The 24,180-nt window shown below is 44.2% G+C and overlaps 1 protein-coding gene across 7 annotated transcripts in view; it reads right to left on the bottom strand.

The window, feature by feature from the left end:
- sox6 (SRY-box transcription factor 6) overlaps nucleotides 1-24,180 on the bottom strand; it is a 120,415-nt gene that overhangs the window by 8,756 nt on the left and 87,479 nt on the right. For all 7 annotated transcript variants that reach the window (XM_040203521.2, XM_078085209.1, XM_078085210.1 and 4 more), the window contains 5 exons: nucleotides 23,240-23,319; nucleotides 15,628-15,777; nucleotides 13,512-13,692; nucleotides 13,193-13,380; nucleotides 4,463-4,568 (listed from right to left, as the gene is read on the bottom strand). In XM_040203521.2, coding sequence (XP_040059455.1) covers nucleotides 4,463-4,568; nucleotides 13,193-13,380; nucleotides 13,512-13,692; nucleotides 15,628-15,777; nucleotides 23,240-23,319 — 705 coding nt within the window. The remainder of the gene's footprint in view (nucleotides 1-4,462; nucleotides 4,569-13,192; nucleotides 13,381-13,511; nucleotides 13,693-15,627; nucleotides 15,778-23,239; nucleotides 23,320-24,180) is intronic.

Genomic DNA, 24,180 nt, shown 5'->3' with positions numbered 1-24,180 from the left:
GGGCTGACAGTATCCATCAACACGGGGCAATCTGCTGACTGCCGGGGCCAGATGAAGGTATTCATTAGCTCAGGAGCGCAGCGCTCACTCAGACACGACAGCCAGTGTCTGCGCCCCGGGATCGCCTGCTGTAATTTACGATGCCTCCCGCGCCATTACTCTATCACTGACACTGATTCAGCAATTTATATACTGGTGTGCATGCATACGGGCAGAGGTGAGCTTCTTACGGGGGGGGGCAAACAACCGCCTGCCATCAGCTAGTGCCACATCCATAGTTAGCCAGGAAACCACCCACGTGACTTGGTTCATTGGAGGGAATCCGGAGGAGGCGTGATTTCTTTGCTCATATGATAAAAGTGCCTGTCTTATGCTACAGAAAGCCGGGGAAATTAACAACGGCAGTGTTACATCATCTTCGCCAGTACTGAGGCAGGTGGCGTGTCAGTAGATTTGTAAAAAACAAAACGATGGAGGTTTCAAGTTGACTCAGCCTTGCTCTGGGAAAACCACTACCTAACACAGAGTTTAACCTTCGACCGGAAATTATGATGAAGTTGTCAAGCGGCTTTCAATAATACAAGCCATGTAATGACGTCATACATATGTACCTTATTCAGCCCTAAAAATATACGTGATTTAATCAGAGGCATCTTCCAGTCGCCGCAAATGCCTAAAAGCTCCAACATGCAATTTACTGACACATTATTTCCGTCGTTTCATTCAAAATCATGACACTGGTCTGACATTTCGCAAATGAGCATTAACAATTTTTTTTTTTTCCAGAAGGTGCAGGACATTTAGGAATCAGTTCGTTAGGTGTGTGTGATTGTGTAAATAAACACAGATGTTAAGCAGTGACAGGGGCAGGCCCCCAGGGCGGTGGCTGGGGAAGGGAGCGAAACAGAGGGAGTGCTGCTTAATAGAATTTATTGTGATTCATGAGGCCTGCAGCTCAAGTGTGACAGAGCAATATGCGAATCCGCTTTTAATTTGTCTCTCCTGGAAACACTGTAGATGAGCAGCATGAATTACAGTGAGAAAGAATGATTGTGTGTTGGGAGGAGGGGCGGGTGGGGGGGGCTACAATAAATGTAGGAGCAAGAGCGGATAAGGACTAAGCAAAAAAGAAAAAAAAGAAAAAAAGAACTCTCCAAAAAATGTAGTGAGGCCCAAAAGCCAATCACACCTGTGAGCTTGCAGGCTCAGACTCGACAATGCCAGAGGGTAGGCTGCCCCTGCCGTCCCCCCTCATCCCCCCCCCCCCTTTCTCCCCCTTTACTCATCTTTGTTCTGCGGGCAAACACATAATGTCACCCAGGAATCCGCTCAAGAGGATGAGCCTCAGCGAGCAGGCAACAAGCACGCAAACGGGCCGAGCCCCCCCTGTTGGGATCAAATCTAACGCTCCTGACTGAAGGCATTTACTACTGACAATGGAGCCCTTCCCTCAGAGCAGGATCAGGCGAGATTAATGTGTACGGATAGACAGGAGACGGCGCTCAGTGGCACTATTCTGGCCTGAGCGCATAGAATGCTAATTAAACCCTTACAAATTACAAATGCTATAAGCCCTATTTTAACATGTCAATCATGTTTCTCTTTCCAGTAAGGATAACTTGAGGTATCTGGAGCACTTGTGTGTGTGTGTGTGTGTGTGTGTGTGTGTGTGTGTGTGTGTGTGTGTGTGTGTGTGTTGCTTTAGTGTATGTGTGTACATGGAAAATTGGGAACAAACGGCCAACCTGTTTCAACAGGTCGGCAATGGTTTTTACTTTAGTCTGCTCTATTCCTTTTCATATGAATCATTCACAACAGTAAACACACAGGGAGGTGCGTGGATATATGGAGAAATTGTTCCTTTTGGGGGTAAATTGGAATTTGCCCACGTCAAAAGAGAACCTTCTTACTGATTGTGTTGACCTATTCACCTATCGTTGTCACTTAAATCATTATGTATGAGCCGCTTCATCGAAGCTTTATTCTGGGAAAAGCAATAAAAGTCAGAGCTTGATTCCCAGGGCCTCGCAGTGGAAGAAAAAAAACAACATAACCTCTTCAAAACAATCAACTTCAACAGAACTCCCAAACAGCCTGAAGCAACCGATGTAAAGGAACCCGTCAACGGGACAACAAAGCATCACTCTGGTTCTTCTCGTTCTATTCCATGAGGACATTTCTAAAGACACTGCTTGGCCAAAGCCCCATCTTGTCTCACTCTATGGTTGAAATTATCACACTGGGCGTTAAGATAAATTCTGTTTCCTGCCTCCACACATCTCTCAACACCCTCTTTGTTCTCCGCAGACTCTCTGTGACGGGGGCGGTTTAGACAAACACAAAACCAAGCTGCACAGAAACTCCACACTGCCCTGTGCGAATGAACTACGGTCCTGGCAGAGCCGAGGCCTTTGTGGGTATCTGGTGCATGTTTTTTTCAGAGCTTAGAAGAACTTAATGAATTTGCAGGGGTTCTCGCGTGTGGCTCGTGGAAATCCTATCTATTTCCATTCCTTTGCCACCTTTTTCCAAGTCGTTAGGACTTTGGAAGCCGCGTGCTTCGCAAATATTAGCTTAAGCAACCAAAAGCTTTCTGTGAACGGCTGCGATGACAGACGTCCGCTGTACTCTGGTTCTACTCAATGCGGCTGCTCTGTTCAGGAGGAAAAGCTGCTACGCACCCAGAGGCTTTCACACCCTATGTTAGGGCTGGGAGGTGCACCCGGTAATTTTCCTCTCATACAAGTATACAGAATGCAGTGTGTTCTGAACTATTGAGGAAAAGTGATATCAAAATAATTTCCCTACTTCTGTACCAGTGCTACTAAAAATAAATAACATTTGAGACGTATTCATGAGGTATTTAGTAAGCATTGATTTGGCCATTTGCTGGTCAAAGAGGGTAAAAGGTCAAAACTGGGCCGATATAGTTTAAAAAAACATTTCTACGTTGACAAGAAATACTATTTTCCCTTTGACAACAGAAGCTGTGCACATGTTGAAATATAGTTTATCAAAAGGCTTGAATATCTGAGCTGGACCTAAGTATAATCTTTAATATATGAGAATTAGCAAATGAGAGCGGTCTAGGTTACCGAATAAAGCACAAAGGAGGTGCATTTAGATGGCTACTGTACGTTTCTATGCCAGGGAGCAAAGGATCTACTGGCCCGGGGAGCAGAAAATCCTCACAACAAGGATTTCAAAAGTAAACATGTTCTCAGAAGAGTAAATACTTTGTGGTTCACATCATAAAACCCCGCTTCACATCATTTGACCGTATGCGTTTTCCTGTTGGTAAAGCAGAAAGAGACACTCTGATATATTTGCAGTGAGACAGAGAAGAAATGCTAACTGTGTGTTCTGAGTTATGTGCATTGCCCTCACTCCCAGCCATTTCCCCCCCTGGGAAGAAGACCTCTCCTCTCCTCTAACCTCTGCCTGCTCCTAATCCACAGCCCACTGGGAACACTGATGTGAGGCGTCTGGCGCGAGCCGTTCCCTCGGCCCTGTGCAGGACTTAAAAGGACAGAACTGCCCTGGTGTGCGCCCTGTTTTTCGGTCCCGACTCCACAGTAGCCGCAGAGAGAAGGTTCCCACTGGGAGAATGAGCACTGGAAGCACATCTGTCCGAAGGAGTCAGACGGGTGAGATGGGATCTGCTGCTGTGGCTCACATGGGAAACATTTCAATGAGTCCACTAAATGCACCTCTATTTCTCATCTTCACCGAGGGTGCGATGTGAGAAGATATTATATTGGGAGTCTAAACAAAGTTTTTTTTATTGGGAGTAAACATGTACAAAAATTGCAAAAGTTGACGTGAACCAGGAGGATTTCTTTCTATAACTGATGGGAAATATTTGTGTAAGATGCTATTTAAAGATGTTCATGGGTTGCATTGTCCTGAGAAATATCTATCCTTCTGCTTGGAGAGTCTTTGAGGCATCAAAGGTGAGTCAGAAGCATTTTCCTCTTTGCTCTGGCTCTGAAGTGCCATGGAAACTGCCACAAATATTTATGTCGAACAAACATTGGTGCATTGAGGGTACGTCTTGCTCCTGTGAGGAGCCAGCGCCACAAAGGGAGATGACGCTGTGTCACACTGGTGCGACCCAAATTTACACCCCTGTGCCCGGGACCTCAAACAAGCAGCAACAGCAACGGGGGCTGAGCTTGGAAAAAAGCCATCTTTGTCCTCAGGCACCCTTGTCCTCCACTCACCTACCTGCGAAAACCTCCGAGCCACGGCCGAATTTCAAAGGGCTTTCACCCCACTCCGCCTCACACATACGTTTCTGCACACGCGCGTACACTCTACCATCACCGCCGACACGGAGCTACGGGCTTCATCCGCCACCCAAACACCTTCAGCACAGATTCTTGTGTGCATTTTGAGGAAGCACAACATCATTTGATGCATAAGTGAAATGAGAAAAAAACGAGAAACAAAACGGCCTTACCATCAAGATCCTCTGGCCTGGTGAGGTCAATAACTCTGTGGCCGATCTTTGCCTCCTCCCCCAGCTTGCCAAGGTGGTGGCCGATGCTCTCATAATGCGCCCTCTCCTACAGGGAAACACAAACAGTCAGGTACATGGACAAGCACACACACACACACACACACACACACACACACAAGAGAATTGTAAAAATAACCCCATCAGGAACCGGAAAATTTGAAAAGAAAAAACATTTCTTTGGTAAATAGAGGTTCTTTGAAGAGCTGCTCTTTTGACACGGGCTAGATGTAGCTTTTTTCTCTCTCTCTATTCAGCAGCTGCTATAATGGATGACAGGAGGCACGGAGACAGTGAGGGCCAGGGGTGCTGTAAATAGATTTACAGAAGGATACTTTGTGATCCGAGGCACACAATGGGGCCGTGGCCCTCTTTGCAGTGCTCAGATTTTTCCTGTGTAATCTTCTCTTTACATCCTCCCTTCCAGTCTACAGTGCCCAGAGCTCAGCGCCCATCATTTATTCAGAGTTCATGCTTTAGAGAACACACCGTGTTTTCCCGTTTGTCATGTCGCTTTGTGCTCAGATTAAACTTGGCATCATGTTGTACTTGACGCACAATGAAACCCTGTCATTCAGCGCTCCGTGACAATATTAAATGTCATGTCCGTGTGCATTTACAGAATAAAATAACAGCTTTCCGGGGGCCTTTGAATAGTTGCTGCACATTACACTTAATGTATTATGCAAGGGGAGAGTGCCGACTGCTGCTGTCTCCATTGTTGAATGACCTACTTCCTCAGTGAATACACAGGGCATTAGCAAAGGGCTGTCTTCCTCTCTAAAGACTCAACTAGGAGATGGACACTTTGACTCTGCATGATACAAATAATCTCTCCCCCCGCTAAGTTTCGCCTGGATGACACTAAAAGCAGGCATGTTGCCACCATTCAGGGAAAAAAGCATTTGTTTTACTCCCAGGGTGAGTGTTCAATCTCTGCCAAAGATGTACTGTCTGCGCTGACCTCTGCCTCTTCCTTTTCTAAACATCCCTATCACACGCAGTCCGAATAGATACTCAGGTAGTCCCCACACAATACTAACAGCTCCCCTGGCGCACACACCGACAAACACACATTAACCTTTTAGATCCTTCTTTGTGATGCATTGCACCGTTTTGTGCCTTTTTCACTTTTTGTCAAAAGGGAGGTTTGTTTCTCCCCGCTGACAGCAGACGAGTAAACACACTTAACTATCTTAAAATGTGTTTTCTTAAGCCATCATTTGATGTATTTTCCTAACAACAACTGTCAGTATTAACAGCACATTTAAAAAAATAAAAACAATTAAGAAATCAGTCATTTTTTTTCTTTGGGAAAAAGATGACAAAATGAAGGATGACGAGTTAAAATCCATATGAGGCCTTTCACAGTATTTTGATTTTCCTCATGTTTTTATTTATTCAAGAACTATTCCTCAAAAGACAAGACTGCGAAAGAGACAGAAAGAGCACTGCAATTTACCATCATACTTGAAGGAGCGGCCATTATTTATGGCCAGCTCAGTGATTCCGATATACAATTAACCACTACCTGCTTATGGCCTGTGATTAGAGCCTGTCTATCTGATGGCCCTTTGCTTACTTAAGTGTTTTCTAATTATGACATATGTGGTGGTCCCTGCTGGGCAAGAGGACGCTTTGTAAGGGGAAGATGGAGTAGCGGGGTTCTCTCTCCGTGTCACACTCTGCGTAAAGCAACACACGCACTGAGCTGTATTCATCACCCAGCCACATTATTGCTCTTAATGAAAGAAGCTGGCAGCCCGAAGACAAAGTGACTGATGTGCGATTAGCTGGTGGGCAATGGGGCTGCCTCTGATTTTACTTGGACACTCCGCAAGGAAGACGGGTACTGTATGTGTGTAATAAAGTAGTCATCTCGTCCCTCTTCTGCGCTTCCCTGATCCCTCATGATCAATCAAGTCCCTTTATAAACTCATGATCATTAAGCATCATGTTGGGCTGAGAAGGAGAGCAAACACGGCCCATCTATCAGGGAATTTCATTAATAACTAGCTCAGTGTCTAACTTCTTTCTCCACCGCACAGAGTCATATGATCAGTGAACATTAGACAGCTGGGAACATGAGGCTCTTGTTTGAGAAGACTGACATAAATATGATTAACATAAAAAAAAAATGATTGACATAAAAAATCTGTTGTTATACAGAAATATCTAACCCTTCTGTGTGGTAGCTAATTAAAAATCAGAATATTTGTTCAAACGACAAAAAGTAAAATAAATATGTAAGTTAAAGAGACAGGAAACAAAAGATGTAACAGTACACATTATTCCCCTCCTGTTCTGACCATGACCGCAGGCAAAAAAGCTGTGCCTCCCTCAAATTACTTCAGCGTGCAGCTCTCCACCCCACAACTAAAATTACCGCCATGCACTCTGAGCTGCAGTGGAAAACTGCCACCCACAATAATCTAATCTGCTCTGCCTGCGCAGTCTTTTGTCTTCAAAGTTCGGGAACAGATGCAGTTCATTCAGTCGCGGACGGCTGCCCAGTGATGTCACGAGCCAGTCGTGTGTAGTCACGAGTAACGGAGGAAGAGAGGGAAGTAGCAAGAGGAAAGATAGTGGTCTCTGTAACTTCTTGGGCGAGGGAACCCAAAGGAGCCCTTGTCAATGCTGTAAAGAGAGCTTTAATCTGGCCGGCCGCAGAACATGTGCCGGAGGCCTGCTGTTCTGCCCACAGGGTGTATTCTGGGCAGAGGCGGGTGGCGGCCCTCTGCATTGTGCCTACTCCTGCCCTATATTTAGGCAACGCATTGCCAATCCTGACACTCCTTCACTCTCTCCTTTGTAAATAGCTCAAGGCCGTAGGCAAAGCCATATTGTTTGTTTCAATTCAAAGATGGTTGAAAAAGAGATGAAGAGTAAAGTACACTGTTGGTTTGGGTGAAGTTTAGACACAAAATGTTATCTTTATCTGGATAAAAGTTTTAATCATATAAAGTAATCTTTTAACACATTACAACAGATGAAATGTATGTTAGTGTTGAAAATCTTCACAATGATGGAACCTTTTCTTGGCCCATATACCTTAATTAAATATATATATATATATATATATATATATATATATATATATATATAAATATTTTCTTTTTGTTATGGTTGTTGTAATTAACAGATTATGCTTGTTGTATGCTTGTGATTTCGGGAACAAAATGAACCGACCCCATATTAAAAAAAAGGAAATAATGTAAACTAGATGTACTATTAAGTGGCATGTTTGCTTGCCAATATATATATATATATATATATGAGTATCTGAAGAAAAAACTGCTACATCTCTTTTAAGCAGCCGGCAGGCACGTTTTACTGCTTCTGAGATAACTAGTTAACTAACTGGTCTGGTTATTTTTTAGTTCTAGTTTCTAGTTTATTGTATATAGAAAAAAATGCATGTGTCGCCTTTTCTATGACAGCCGTAAGATCTCTAAACTATAGATAAAATCCGAACCATGTTGCATTTATAGTGGAAAGTACGTGATGTCATATGTATTAAAAAACAGTTTAACATCATTTGAACCTTTAAACAGCTGCAGGACCCTAAACAGTCACTTATGTGTGATAATGTGCAGAACTGGCTCTGGTCATATAACACACCTGGTACGAGGTAAGTGGAAGGCAATGGCCCTCTGACCACAATGCGGGGCTTTTGTGTATCAAGTGTCAGTCATCACTGTGGGCCGTGGCCCTCAGTCTTCTCTGTGAGGGTCTCAGACTAAACCCCTCGACAATCTGTACCAGCCCTGACGGAGACAAAGACTCCACTTTAACATGGCTACAGCTCCTCACAGCTCAGCGCCTCATCTGTTTTATATTTTTATTGTAACCGGTTGCAATGCCATTTATAGGTCTGCAACTTTCCAGTAGTTTTGAAACATTTAAATGTTAAGTACATCCAGCCCATGCGGTATAACCCACAGTTACTTTCATGCAGCTCTCTTTTTACCCGGAGCTCTCCCTTTGCAAAGTCTAATGAAGGCGGCAGCAAAATCAACAGTAGCAGCCACAAAATGCTGGCATCTGTTCTATAGTAGTTCTCCTCAACATCCCACAGTGCAGAAACGATCCGCTATGCCAGTCCTAGTTGTACTGCCAGGGCATCACCTCATTTGTTTAAAACAGAGGGAGGAACTGTGTTTGATTCCATTAGGGGGTTTGAACTATGTTTTAAACAATATTTTGGGGTAACTCTACTCAGGGCTTTGTGCCAATCGAATGGTCATTGTTTGAGTGAGTCAAACTCACAAAAGTTGAGTGCCAAGATAGAATGTGCATTTAGTCTAAACAATTGGATTTCTTCTACAAAATGTGTCTTCTTTGCGACATTTTCGTCCTTCTCCACACTGCTGAGATCATTTGCATTTGCATTATGTAGTTTTACGGGTTTCCAATCCTCAATGATCCAGAACTGTTCGCTGGGCCCTCCAGGGGAGGTTAAGTTGGACTGAAATCTCCTCCCTTAACAAAACCTCCAGGTTGCAAACAGCAGGACACTAGAAACTGCGGCATTACCAAAACCCCTTTCACATATGGACAAAACCCCAAGACTTGCTGGACACTGCTGCCATTATGCTCCCACGGCAACAATACCGTGGACTATAAATGGTCATTGTGGCTTATTCTTTTGCTCTTCCTCTGTATGTTCCTTGTGGTCAGTGCCGCATCACAGGTCTTAGTCACCTGGGCCAGCAGCATTTCTGAGCAACAGAAGCTGGCCAGGAATTCCCCATATAAAATGACAACCTCAAGGAAATAATGGAGCCACCACCGCCAAATGACCCTACCAAGATGCAGCCTTGATGTCTTTCTGCAGAAGATGCAAGACGGAGCTAACGACCGGACCTGGGACCGGAGCCCACAGACACACACACACACACACACACACGTATTATCCAGAGTCATATTAATTTTATTCTCTTGGCAAACATGGAGAATTGGACAAAGCATTAATGTAAGCAATCTCCACAATAGCGCTTGCTGGCTATAGCCAGTGTCTAGGAGATGAGCATAATCTAATTTGGATGGGCAATCGCTTGTATGCTGAGGATTTATATTGCAGCCAAAACGCCTTGGTTTGCTATTTCCAAGACAGCAGCCCGAAAAAAGGAGCAGAAAATTGCTTCCAAGGCGGCAGACCAGACAAGATTATATTCAAAGTCTTTGTGAGGGCTTTGCCTGAATAGAGCCCTGGCATCACACATACACAGACAGACAGCGTGTGTGCAAACACAACTGCACACATACAGAGGAGAGACCAGTACAACCACTATAACCAATAGGTTAGGAGTCTTGATTTTGTGGAGCACAAGTGTAAGCTCCATTTGAATATTTACAAGCTGAGCTTTGGGACATTCCAAATGACCAATTGTAGTCATCAATACTGAGGAAAGAAGGTTTTGCAGGGCAGAAGAGGGCAGTTCAATAGGTTAATACACTGGCCTTTGGCCTTTTGATTTCGGTTCGGGACATGTCAGCAAAGGAATATATTTTATCTCACACAACCTTCAGGGCATCACACATGCAACGTCAATCGCAACTTAAGAGATATTGATGCACCCATGTAGAAATGTGTCTGACAATACAGAGTTCAACAACCAGGCTTGCCCAACGGCCCAGGGCCAATAAATTGCATATTTGGGTGAAGGAAGTCTTTCATCTCTTTATCTCAGTTTGGCCTCTGGTGGGCTGGTGGGTAAATCGGATGAAGGGGCTCATTTTCACGTATTTAAAAATTTACAGCACATGTTATGCATTCTGGCAGAGCGGCAAATTGACCACACCTGTTCAGCTCTGTATTGATTAAGATGGACAAAGCAGTTAATTGAATGTTATGTTTGGTTACGTTAACAGTTTAACTATGGGTCTGGATTGGGACTAATTGATTTAAATATATTGTCTAAATATCTCAGTAAAATATCATTTTAGACTGCTGAGCTGAGCCAACGAATATTCATCAGTTGTCCGTGATCTACTGACAATATATTCCAGCAGGTCATCAATGTTTATGACAAGATGGAAACATAGTTGAATCACTGCATTCAGCGTCTCAGTGAAAACACGGTTAATACAGAGGCTTCATATTTATTCAACCGTGATACTGAAAAAACGGCATCTCCAGTTATAGCTGCAGTGCATAATTGAGGGAAACAATTCAAATGGTTACAAATGGATTTGTATGTACTGTATTTGACCTGTAGGCATTCTGGCACGATCTAGGTAAAAGCCTCCACTGGGTGAGGAGGAGCTGGTAAATAATGGAACACAGTAATTGCCCTCCGCAGACAATAACACCTTAAGATAAATAAATATTTCAAAAAGATAAATTGCAGTAGGGCTGCAAAAGGTAGCATTGTACTGATGGGTAATAGTAAAAACAGACAAATGAAAAGAGTAGAAAGAGAAGACGCTCCTGCAATCTATGAATATTTTACATGTCCTCAGGTTACAGGCTTATATACTTTATAACAGAGAGTTTGATCTACACCGTGTTCTCCTAGGTCACTGACCAGGAGGAGAGACAGAGAGCTAGTCATAGTGTTAAGGTTAGGGAGGGATGCATTGTACTGTTCCTACATACTTTTTATGAAAAGATGAATTGATCCATCTGTAGGCAGCACTTAGAACCACTCCTCTCTCCGGGTCATTACAGTGAGATAAATCAATATTTAATATCCCCTTCTAACAGCCACGCTAGATGATCTTAACCTCTCCTTAATCCCATTAATGTTACCTTTCCAGATTCTTCTTCATGTAAGCTCTCTCTATGATAAACTTCCAAACAAGACACTAGGAGGGGGGCAGCTATTAAGCACTGCACCATATTTATGTCAGGTGAGAGGAGCTTTCTTGAAATATTAATATTCTGAAACTGACCAAAGTGAAAGCTTTTATCAGGGGGTATTCAAACCTTTCTTACTTCGTGGGCTTGCATCTCCAAATACCATCTCCCCTTCTCTTGTTCATTTCCCCGCTGAATTACAGCTTACTGTTCTTTATTGCAGCCGAAGGATGAAGATGATGGGGCAATTCTTTTAGCTGACTTGATAAAGCGTGCCTCTCATTCCACACCAGGCTAATAGGGCCAGTGTCAACGAAACTAAGAGGTGACAATATCTCACTATGATTTGCACCAGGCGGAGTGTCAAGCATGACAATAAATGATGCTGTAATAAAAAACAAGTGTGTGGGACTAAATTACTTACAAATGCAATGCAACGATCACTTTATCCACCTGAACTTGCTCTATTATTCGGCACTACATTTTTTGTCTAATCAATGCTATTTAGTAAAAGGTATTCAAACATTTTTATGCATTTTTATCACTTAAAAATTCAAATAAAATAAAAAAAATTCTCAAAAACATATTCTCCAATTTCAGGTAGCAAGTACAGACAAAAGGTAGATTACAAGTGAAGAATCACTGACTATTTTAGGCAGTAAATCCCTTCAGAAAAACAGGGGAAAATATTTATCCTCCTCTGAGATAGCTTTAACATATGTAGAAGAGAAAATTAAGAGGAAACTAACTTAGATTGTGTACAAAAGACTAAGCGGGGAGTGAAAGAAAAAGTCAAGCTCTACCTGCAAAGGACAATGGAGCTGTAGGTGTGTGCTGCCAGTGGAAAATGCGTCTTTACAGGTATTGTTCAGCTCGTTCTTTCATGTCTCTGTTGGCACGGCTGCTTGGTTGACTGAAGGCTAAAAGGGAGGCAGCTGTACCAGCGCCCGTGTTCTCGTGCTCAAAGCCACGGCATACCTGTTTCCCTGTTTAATCTGTGAGAATGTTTGTCTGTACGATTAAACCGATTACTGTTAAGTTTGTTGTCTCTGTGGATCGCCGAGGAGCTGCTGTGTGTGTGTCCTCTCCGCGGGCCGAACCAGCGGCATCGCTTCTCTTGAGAAGGAGGATAGTTTATTGCCACCTGCACAGGCAGTGACCTATTCCAAACGCCACATTACAGGGTAATCAAAATAGATATTCGTTGACTTTTTTACATATACATTGACCTAGTTGAGGCTGTTGGTTGAAAGTGTCAGGTGCTGAAATATTAATGAGCATCGCTCCCAGTTCCTGCCTGCTCCTCACAGCCAACTGGCAACATGGCATCAAGCTGAAGAAGGGAGGACGGCTTTTTTTCCCCTCCTTGATTGACTCATCGATTGAAGATATTTTTAAAAGGGAATCCCTGGGAGTGTATGCTCCTGGTACAAAGCAGCCCCATCCTGTGTCAGGGGACAGAGAGGGCTGCACGTCTGCTTTAATTGGGCAGAGACATCAGAGTCTTCTTAACCCACACCGGGCACCGCCGTGGCCTGTCACGGCCCTCACACCAACATCAACAACGCCGAGCCCTCTAAACACACCAACGCACAGGCTCATTCGCACTCATTTGAATAAACACTCGTGTACACACTGAACTATGCCAGCTCTTATCAATATGACCACCCTGGACACAGATTAAATAAAAACATATTAGCCTTAAGAATAACTGATCAAAATCATCATGTTGCACTTTGTTTATAGTTTCTTTCCTCTTACTACTCGTGGTGTGAGCTTGATAAATGGCTTGTTGGAAAAAGCTCGCAATTGAGAAGACCCGAATCAGCGACAAAACAAAGAGAGACCGGATGTGTGACAGCAGTTCCAACCTTGTCAATTCTGCAGTTGTTGAGGCCCACTGAGTTGAGGGCGGACAGCTTTGCCTCTAAGCCCTGCTGGTGATGTTGCAGCTGTTCCCTCTGGATCTGCTCTCTCATTTTCCGAGCCTCCTGGATGGCCTTCATCACAGTGTCCTGGTCTCCGAACAACGCGGTAGAGTTTAGGCTGGACAGGATGTCTATTCAAACACACACGTAGCAGAGTTAGTTCACTGCAACACACACACACACACAGCGGAACGGAGGAAAAAAACAACTTGACGCAGAATGTGAGTGCAGAGTGTGCGTCTCTGGGAAGGAAAGATCTTACCCAGAGATGAGCCCCGGCTGAGGCCTCCTGCGAGCGGGCTGGGGAGGCCGCCCTTGCTCAGCAGACTGTTGGGGCTGCTTTTACTTCCCAGGAACAGGTTTTGTGTCGGGGACGTGGGGGATTTCATCAGGTCCGTCGTCTTTGGCCGAGCAGACAGGTTGAGCGGCTGTGTTCCCTCCTCCTACGGCACGCAGGAGTATTGAGAGGAGACAGATGTTAGTAGGTGCGCCTCCCCCCTCCCCACCCCCCCTTCCACTTTTGGAGGGTATAAGGATTCCCAGACGACACAATCCTCCTCTGTTCCTAGTTAATTACAGGAAGCCTATCTTGACCCACACCTCCTCTCCGGTTCTGTCCTCTCTTTCTCCTCACACATCCTTCATTAGGAGCTGTGCCACTGAGATCTTCTTCACAGTTGCCCGGTGCCTTTGTTCGCGCTAATTAAAGCAGATTCTCTTTCTGAACGTCTTCATCTGTTCTCCCTCTCTTCCTCCCTGCTCTCTGTGTCTGTACTCTGGTTGGAAGAATAAATAATGACCAGATAACGGCGGTGCCAATGATCAAAGACAGCTGTTCCATTCATCATACGTCAACTTACATTAGCCACTTCATTAACTTGTTTTATAATTTCACTCTTCTTTTGTGAATTCTTGGCCTTATCATATTCTTTGACATGCTTATTTCTAAAAAAAAATGTACTACAGCGTCGTTTTGAGATGAGGTCAGAAGAGGATGCCTATTTTCTTATGTGTTTGCCTAAGCAGCTATTACACCGGGATCAAGCTTGTAGCATCTATGGGTACCTGATGATTAAAAAATGTGTTTCAGAGCTTGCTTCTTTTATCCAAATGGTTTACACACTGATGATTAGGAGTATGATAAATTAACCTTAAGTAACCTAAACGGGTTATCATCCACTGTTAAAACAAAACTGTTTTTTAATGGTATTAAAACAATAACGTAAATTTCAAATATCAAATATCATCTTTAATTATCATCTGAATTAAGTATTCAAAGTATGTGTATTCAAAATTCCGAGATAATGGAGAATAAAATGTCAACACCAAAATCAACGTGTATCATTGATTAAATACAATAAATGCTGAATTATTTTGAGTAGACACAACTAAAACTTTTAGCACAGCAGAAGAGAAATGTCACTTTGATACGGTATAAATCGCCGTGTGTATACAGCAGTCTTTTAAATCAGATTAGGGTTTATGCTGTCGTTAACAGTCTTTTTCAAAGCCCAAGTGTCTCCTTGTCCAAACATATGGCTCAAGCATAGACTGCCCCAAGGCCTTGTTATTGCTGTGCCAATAACAGTTTGTCATGCAGTGAAGCTGAGAGCAGACAAACAATACCAAGAGTGATCTGAGTGCATTGGACTTTAAACATGTTTATTTTCCATTTATATCTCATGACTCAATTTTGTCAATTTTGAAATTAGAATTGGTTTTGAAACAATTTGTGGCCTAATCCTTCAATTTAAGAATTGTGTATGAATGTGTGTAAAAGCCTTTCCTCCCATGACATGATTTATGTTTTTTTTCCATTGTGATATTATTACTCTAAACAATTCAAAATGGGCGTATGTACCTGATTATAGCCCCTGTGAGTGGGGGTGATGATGTACGCCTCTCCGCTGCATGGAGGTCTAGTGGAGCCATGCCATGCAGCAGCAGAAAACACACATCCTGCATTTGGTTTGTTTACAAGGAAAAGCAGTCAATTGAACTTTTCTCTTCTTAACTCTGGTCCTCATTTGCTGGGCACTGTTGTAATGGTTTTTATTCCAATTCAGTAATGAAAAAAGAAAGAAAATAACTTTTCACTGTGATTTTTTTTTGAAAACCATGTGTTCCACAAATTACTGGCTTGGAACAGCCATAGCCATAGCAACCGTGTCCACAGAAGTCTGGTTAAGAGAGAGAGGGCCTTGTTAAAGCCCCACAGATTGATGGCCTGTTAGAGGCGGGGCTCAGCACCCGCCGGCTATAACACTGCAGTGAGCGGTGCAAAAGGCTTCTATATTCAGACGGCACTAACTAGGCTAGGCTAGGTCAAGCAAGTACCACTCAAGGTCTAGAACGGTTGACGGAGTTGGTGGTTGTACCTTTACGTGAGTGATGGGACTGGAGGAGCTCTTGTCATTCTTCAGAGACGAGGGAGAAATGGGCCCACTGGCATTGAGGGACTGGGGGAGTGGAGGCATCTTGGCTCCAGGAGAGACCTGCATGCTGGCGAGCTGGGCGGCATACAGTTGCTGTGGGGGGGGAGAAACCCGTTAACATCCAAATCCAGCATACATTCAAAGTCGTATAGTCTGTCTTTTCCTCTCCATATGACTCTCTGCTGCTTCTGTGTCGGCCTTCATCTCCTTCTCTCTCTCTCTCTCTCTCTTTTACGTCTTTCCTCTCTTTCCATGAAGCTGGCAGAGAACCTCCATCAAAGGTCTTAACTGTATTTCAAAGGCTGAACCCAGAGAGAGACAGCAGTCTTAAAAACCACACAGAGATGGCTCTCATTCAAAATACTTGGAGCCCCTATTTTCCACTCATCACAGAGAAAAGTTAGCAGACTGGATGCAAGTGTGGTAGCAGAGATCTAATTTCTCCAGATCGACACAGCGTCCTATTGAAGTTTCTGGCCTGGGATCCGTCTCCACGCAGCCATGTGACACAGTCCCAATCCACAATGTTAGAAACCAACATCAGTTGGACTGCCAAAACAGACTATATTAAACAGCATTATTACGGCTGGAGACCTGTACAAAAAACTCAGTCAGTAAGATGTGTGACTGTTGGTTACATTACCACACAAGAGAGTGGTTCAAATGACTGGGCGGAGCATTTAATACCAGTGGGGCCTGTAACAGGTTGGAATTCTGAAAGCTCAATTTATATTTCCACCACTGAGCTGATTGTGTGGCAAATAAAAAAACCGGGTGGTTAAAGACGTCAATACGAAGATTCTGGTGACTCACAGACTGCCAATTGTTGGTTGGGTTGGATTTTTGACAGTAATACATCCTTCATTTTGGATAAAAAATACAGTCTAACCTGACATAAAGTAGTAAACTCATATTTTTATCATTACAAATAACATGTTTTTTTTTACCTCCCAGTATCTGTACACTATGTGCACCTTGTAGAACTTGCTTTTTTGCTTTATATATACGATATACTGTGCTGTCAGAATGAATTTAATTTCTCTTAACAATCGGCGAACGCTGTTTCATTTCCTAGTTGGACTGCTTATATAGCGAATGCATTTGTGTGAATGGGAAAAGCCACCCGGCCCCACTGGCCTCACCTTTGACAGTGTGGAGGCAGACCGAAGCAAAACAAAGCTCTTTATGTCCGTGCACATTTCTCCAGTTATAAACACATATGTGCTCCTGTAAGAAACTTTATCGCTGCCACATAAGCGCCATTACAAAAGGTCCATTCTTCCAGTGGACCCGGGGATAACAACAGTGCATGGGCAGCGGAAATGACAGACCGATTATGTTCCTACAAAGATAGCAGTGCCCCCACCTCGCTCACAAACAGCCTTTTGTCTCAGCCTTTTGACAGGAATAGACACAGGAGTCAACTCTATTTTCTTAGGATCTGAGCTAACCTTAGTTAATGGTTAGTGGTGAAAGCACTTTGTGTGATCTGTTTGCCTGTGTGTGTGTGTGTGTGTGTGTGTGTGTGTGTGTGTGTGTGTGTGTGTGTGTGTGTGTGTGTGTTTGGGTATGGGGGCGGGGGGGCTTTTCATTTACTGGATGTCACTCCAGGCTAGTCTTCCTAGAGCAACGGAAGTGGAGTCTGCTGGACAGATGTTTGCTAACAGGCCTGTCGACGAGCATGCCCCCGACCTTGAGTGGGAAGAACTTTATTATCCCGGAAAAAGAGCATAATTAGGCATCGCCTAAAATCAGTCGCAGTCAGGGAGCCCCTTTTCAGCACTGATTAGCGGGTCAGTGCCATGGAGGGAGAATCAGTGTTTATCCTTGTGACAAGGAACCCTCTACTTCCAAGAGCCAAAGAACAATAAATGAAATCAGAAGGAGACACAGATGAAAGGTGGGTAAACCCACCACACGCTGCTGAAAGGTATATATGAAATACCTGTTCAATGTGTAGAGTCTGGACAACTTTGCCGTAGCACTGCGGTGTGCTTCGGTGAAAGAATAATGAAGTTACGATAGTATTGTTTGACATCCAATACATAATTAAATTGGTAACAGCAACTTCTTAAAAAACAGAACAGGAAATTGTCAATTAAAAAAAAAAAGTATTGTGGTGTCAAAAGTTGAAGGACTATGCATCCTGCCGAGGCTGGCCTCCCTAAGCATGAGACATCTGCCCGCTTCTAACAACATCTAACAACCCCTTATTCATATCTGCCTGCCAGGCTGGGGCAGCAAAAGGTTCCTGGTATCTAGGGTCAAGCTGAAAGTCAATACTCAACTCTGGGGTATTGGAGCTCAAGACCCCTCCGTTTCCTATACACGTGTAATATAACTGTAGACTATGAGACATGTATGGAAATAAATGGCTAAATGAGCATAACAGCTAACGGGATTGGAATATGGTATTCAGATAGTGTGTTTTGTGGTTTCATTGTTTCTTTAGTAGCACATTTTTGCCTTCATTATGTTATTGTTTCTTTATACAGATACAGGAAACATAAACGAGGAGACATGTTAACACCACATCTAAGGTCTTCCCTCTGACCCCATTATTCCCTGCTCCCCAGTAGAGCGGAGCAGATCTCAGCAAGCATGGATTCAAAGTGAGTGCAGCACACCCAAGGTCAGCCTGTTAGCCTCTGGTAATTAAAAACAAGCCCTCTGAAGGCAGCAGAGGTTAAACGGGGAGGTTCACTTCTTTGCCTGCGACATTACACTGAAATTACACACTCAGCCAATAATGTTAGACATCTCAGAAGTAGAATATGCAATTAAGACCGTCTTCCTCTGTTTGTTTAGTGAAACAGCGCAGCCGTTACCACAGCTTGGTATACAATATAATCAATTATGAGAAAAAAAACACATTGATTTGTTCGTAGTGCCCATTATTTATATTTCTTTTACTTCCGCAAGCAATGGAGCATATGCTTTTATAATAAGTAAACTACTCTCAACAAAAAAAGTCTGAATTGCAGCATGGCAATTCGTGCTGGAAAATACAGTGCTGATTATCGTTTGATTCCTTGTATCCAATTAACATCCTGTGCTTTTCTACATGATGTGAGTATTTGCCAACGACCGGCACGCGCTTCTGTCTCTTTGTGTGCGAGCGCGTCTGTCTGTCAATGTCTCATTCACCTCTGCCCGGCCCGGGCGATGAGCGCTGGGCTGCATATGAGGGCATTAACTGCACTTGAGTGCACCGCACCATTTAAAAGGCAGCACAGCGCCAGCCCCGTTAGCCACAAGGCTTGTACAGGCTCATTGCCCAGGGCGACCGGGGCAGGCTGACCCAGGCTAGGCCCAGATGTCTGGAGTGGAGGAAGGCGTCCTGGTGCACTGTGCCGATGCTTTCCAGTATGGCCCAACATCTGTCTCATCTGCTGGCGCCCAACCTGCTCGGCTCCGACCTCCTCCTCTTGCCCGTCTCTATCTTACATCTACAGCATACGTATATTCTGAAGTCTATCACTTCCCTCGAAAATTCGCGCGCACACACAAACACAGTCCGTCATCCGTAAGTGTGTGTGTGTGTGTGTGTGGGTTCTCCGTGCCCCGGGGGCCCCAGAGCCAGCCCTCCCATTCAGTGCAGCTCACTGCATTATCCACTCTATCTGTCCATCTGTCCCTCTGTTCACCGCTGCCTCTATCCAGCTGCTCGCATAGCCGCCCTATTAGCCAGCCTTCCACACACAGCTAGCATTGCTGCACTGCTCTGGGTTACCTTCAAAGGCCCAGCTCCTCCGCTCATAAACACAGAAACAGCTGCTCTCGACAGTACGTCTGTACTCTCCTCTCTCCCCTCCTCCTCTCTCCCTGGCGTTCAAAGTCAAAAGTGCTTCACTTGTTAATGATGGAAGCTGCTTCCTTCACATCTGTACTACAGAGGCATTTACATCCAAACAAAAGATAATGTGCGGTTTGCCGCTCGCCCATTTTTCTTCCTGTTTCTCCCTGATTGTGCAACACTGTTTCTTATCCCTCTGGTAGTCTAAGCCTCTGAGTACTCCTTCAGATGTGCTTGTGTGCTTGAAATTTGGACCGGGTTGTCGCTGAGCACGCGAGCCGCTTTTCATCTCTACAGCGGGAGCATTAGCTGAGGCCGGGCCCAGGTTTATCACGGGCCCAAAGAGATGCCACCGCACACACGGCGGGCGGTAATTGCGGCGTTAAGTCTCGACTCAAGCACCTCGACTTCAAGCGCTATAAAGAATGAGGATGTGATGGGCCGAGACAATTCAGGGGGGGGGGGGGAGCAACACAGGGACGGAGTGAGCAAAAGAGAGGATGGGATTAATTCAAAGAGAAATACACAAACTAAGATACGGAGAGATGGTTCAAGATGTGGACGGGGAATTGGAAAAGCCGGACGGTGAGACGGCGACAGCAAGCAATAGAAAAGGCAGCTTTGACTGATTGAAAACAGAGCGTTTCTATTTATTTTGTCCTAACGGCGATACCGCACACAGAGAACCCAGATGTTCTCTTTTATCCAATAACACTTTCTTTAAAATGACTTAAACACTGAAGTCTGCCTCCAATGACACAAACAGGACTTTTTCAAAAATGTCCTCCTCCTGCTCATTGGTTCTGTAAAAAGGACGGGGCAATGCCAAGGCACAGCGTACAGACAGAGAATTAAGTGCCGTCCCAAATAGAAGATTCTTTTGTGGAATTAGGGAAATCTCTTTCTTGCCTTTTCACTCAATTGAATATAGTAGGTGTTGCCGATAGATTGGGGTACAATCTGAACGCAATTTCCTCTGTTGGGTGAGGGGTGTCACTTGTAATCAGGGGAGGCAAGGCAAGGACCAAGCCATTGTTTCCTCCTGGTCCTGGACTCATCCCTGCTCTGTGTGGCTCCTAATGAAGAGGGGCACGTCGCGCCCGATAGTTTACCCGCCCTCCTCTCCTGTGAGTTGAGGACGAGAGCCAATCTGTCAGGAAAACATTGAATGAAATTGCCTCGTGGTACAGCAATGCCCGGTGACAGCCACTTGCAGACTGCCAGCCACCGGAGTGATGCTACCACCTCGCATTGACAAGCAAATTACAGTCTCCAACACTCAAACGCGGCCTGGAAGATTCATTTACATCCATCAGCTCTAAGCCTTTGTTACCTTGTTGGGGTTTTTTTGCTCATTGGAGAGAGAGGGCGGGGAACAGGGGGGAAGCCTCCCAGACTGTTATGACAGAGGAGATTGTGGAGCGGCTACGTGGCCAACATTAAGAGTGACGGAGCTGCTGGCCTCACTGACTGGATGGCTGATCATATTACCTCGGCTGCATTGTGGGAATTAATTCTTCCAATAAGATAATTTTTATGGTTCATATATTGCACAGTCTAAGCTGAGCAAATTGGTGAAAATTACACCTTGCCATGAAGCTGACAGGAAGAGATATTTTAATTGTGGGGGGGCTGCCTATCCAACCATATGTGTGTGGTATTTTGTGTGTGTTCAGACGATCAAGAATGGTTTTGGAGGTGAAAGTAGAAAAGTTCAGTACAGTTTAACGGGTTAGTAAAGCTTATTAAAAAAGTTTTTTTTACTCGTAAAAAATATTACCAGTGGCATTTAAAAGTTGTATCATTACAACACTGGACATCATTTCAAAGTAGCCGTCCAGTTTTTACTACATGAACCCTGAAGAAAACTTCTTAGAGTACTACAGAGTGTAGCTCAGATACTTTCAACTCAATGTAAACTGTTCTCATTCGGTTGCCGTAATCACGAGTCCTCTCTGTCTAAGACAAACAAACAGAAGAAGCGACTACTGGAGCTATTATTGCTCCAAAGGGAGGATTCAATTTTAACTTCATGCCATGTCTGGCATGATATGATTTTTTAATCATAGCAGGCTCCCAGTGCTTTGTAGAGTAAGTGGTGGAAGTCACATGGTTTGTTGATCCCAGCTATGTAGAAAAGGGCATGTTTGACTTGCCTTGCTGTTTTAAGGGGAGTCTCTATGCAGAGTAAATAGCAGCCAGCAGGCGGAATATGTGACAGGCTGACAGACTTCAATTAATGGAAAATGCACCTCTTTCTGTTTACTGTGTTCTTAAAGGTCAGCCAAGTCATGGTCTTAGAAGCACTGTTTTTGCCCATTCCCAGGGTTAGATACATAATCCAAATTAATCACTCTTCCCTCCTCACCCCAACCTTCAGATATATGACTGTCTCGTCTGACCTCATACACCATTATAAATAGACTATGCATGCCTGTCTGAACCACCACTCCTTTCCAAAGGGCCTCTCCATGATATAGTAAAACTAAGCGACACATGTACACTCCAGAAAACATGTTCAAATACGCAGCCCCCACCTTTTGCTCTCTCGGACACACGTCCTCAAACATGAGCAGACTCATTTAACACCTCACGTGGTTCTAATAGCTCCTCTCATGGCTGCATAATGACGCACAACTCTTAAGAGCCAGCTGCATGCATTGTTAGAACTTGCCAAGGCTCGTTAACACTGACAGATGTAACCTCAGAAGGACAAATGCCACATATATCAATGTTCCTCCCTTGGTCTTGAGCTCTAGTTTTATCTTGAAATACTTCTTTCTGCTGTTGAGCACCACATGTTGCAGCTTTCAATAAGGTTTCCCTGTTGTTGACGAAGCAGCATCGGCCATAACCAACTGTCAACTGTGTTTTTTTGCTCCATTTATCTCCAAACAACAAATGTATCGTTTCAGATAGAATTAAGATTTACAATTGCTAACAAATGCGAAGGAGACTGATTATTAGAGAAGCAACAGGCAGCAGGGCAGCAGAATAAATATGGTTGTTATTCAGCTTTTCGTTGCTACTTCTTTGGTTTTGTTATACCAAATATTATATATGTAAATAAAAGTCAGTAAAAAGTTAACAAGGGAGACATTATCACCAATTTGGGAACAAAGATTATCCATAAGCGCAGGCAAGCAGTGGTAACAGTAGTGCCAACTTGAAGGATGGAACAAAGCCAATTATCTATATTAAATATTATGGCCCCAGGTTAAGCCATGACCTGAGATCGGCTCTTCTTAAATGCTGCGTGAGAAATATCCTGGAGGTGCCTGTAGGGCTTGGAGCCTATCCCAACAATTTATGTAGCACAAAACCTCTGCACAACCTCACTGTGTATAACACAAGTAACTATATATAAAAAGTTCACCCTCTTTCTCTCATTTTCTTTGCTCACAGAGACCAAATATTAAAGTGGCTCTAATAGACAAAAGACGAAAAGAGATTCTTTGCTTACACACTCAATCACCTTATAATAAACTCACTGGCAGGCGATTAAAGCAACGAAAGTGATTCTTATTCCCTCAAATAACTATTATCTTCCTAACTCCTGTGACTGCTGGAGGTAGTGGGGATAAATCCTCTATAAAACAGGATAAATTACATATGTTAGGGGATAAGCGCGTGTGAGCTGGGGGCCTCCAGGATTATTTAGTGCGCAGCTCATTACTTAGCGTACAGCTGCTTAGCCATCCTTTCTACCCCGGGCTTGGCGGGCGTCCCTCGCATTCTTTGTCATAGTATTGTACATACCTGGAGCTGAAGAGGGCTGAGTCCTGACGCTGCTGCAGCTGCCATCGTGGATGGAATGAACTGCACGGGGTAGTTATCACCTGTCAGAGAGGGAGAGGGAGACAACAATGCATACAGGTTCAGACAATGAGCCGGCCCACAGCGACCAGGCAAGTGCCAACAAGGATCCTGAGCTCTCCACTGCTCCACCACAGCAATGTGGCACATTGCAACGAGCCATCGGCTTCAAGCCCAAACATCTGCATTTACAAAAGGGTAAGCTTGTTGGACCGGAGCAGGATTACTTAGGCAGTCCCACACCATTCCCTCCTTCTTCCACCTGCACAGTACTCCTCCTGGAAATAACTACTACATAGTTTAAAGTTCTTTTAAGGTTTGTGTGTGTGCGTGTGTGTGTGTCTGTTTATGTTCAGAATACATGTCAAATATCTCCCTGCCTATGCGATTATTAAGGACCAGCATGTTCTCTCATGCGGTTCATACAGCTGTGGACTTGCCCGGCTATTGTTCAACACTACATTGTTTGTTTCTGAGTGATTTGGCAGCGAGGTGAAAGCACTTGTATGCAAACTGGTTCGAACAAGTGTGTAGTAACAATAACACGGGTGAAGAAAAGAAAAGAAAAAAGCACATTCTTATCCATGCATATCACTGGGATCAAGCCAGGAAGATGAGTGTCCAAATGGCAGCACTATTTATTACCATTCCCTACTGTTGGTGCCATCAGCACGTTTGTCAGGATATGGAGGATATAAAAAAGACGGCTGCTGCATGAGTGATATCCACGGGGGTGTTTAACCAGGTCCCAGACACTTTCACACACTCAACCTAGTGTGTTGAGACGGACAGAACAGCCCCAGTGAGACTCTGCAGCGCAGCGTTCAGGAGGGAGGGAGGGAGGGTTAAAGCATGTGCCTGGAGGAGGTGGGGTTGACAAAGGG

The sequence above is a fragment of the Gasterosteus aculeatus genome, chromosome 12 (genome assembly GCF_964276395.1).
Source record: "Gasterosteus aculeatus chromosome 12, fGasAcu3.hap1.1, whole genome shotgun sequence".
Classification (NCBI taxonomy): domain Eukaryota; kingdom Metazoa; phylum Chordata; class Actinopteri; order Perciformes; family Gasterosteidae; genus Gasterosteus; species Gasterosteus aculeatus.
This window is presented reverse-complemented; position numbering and strand designations above follow the sequence as displayed.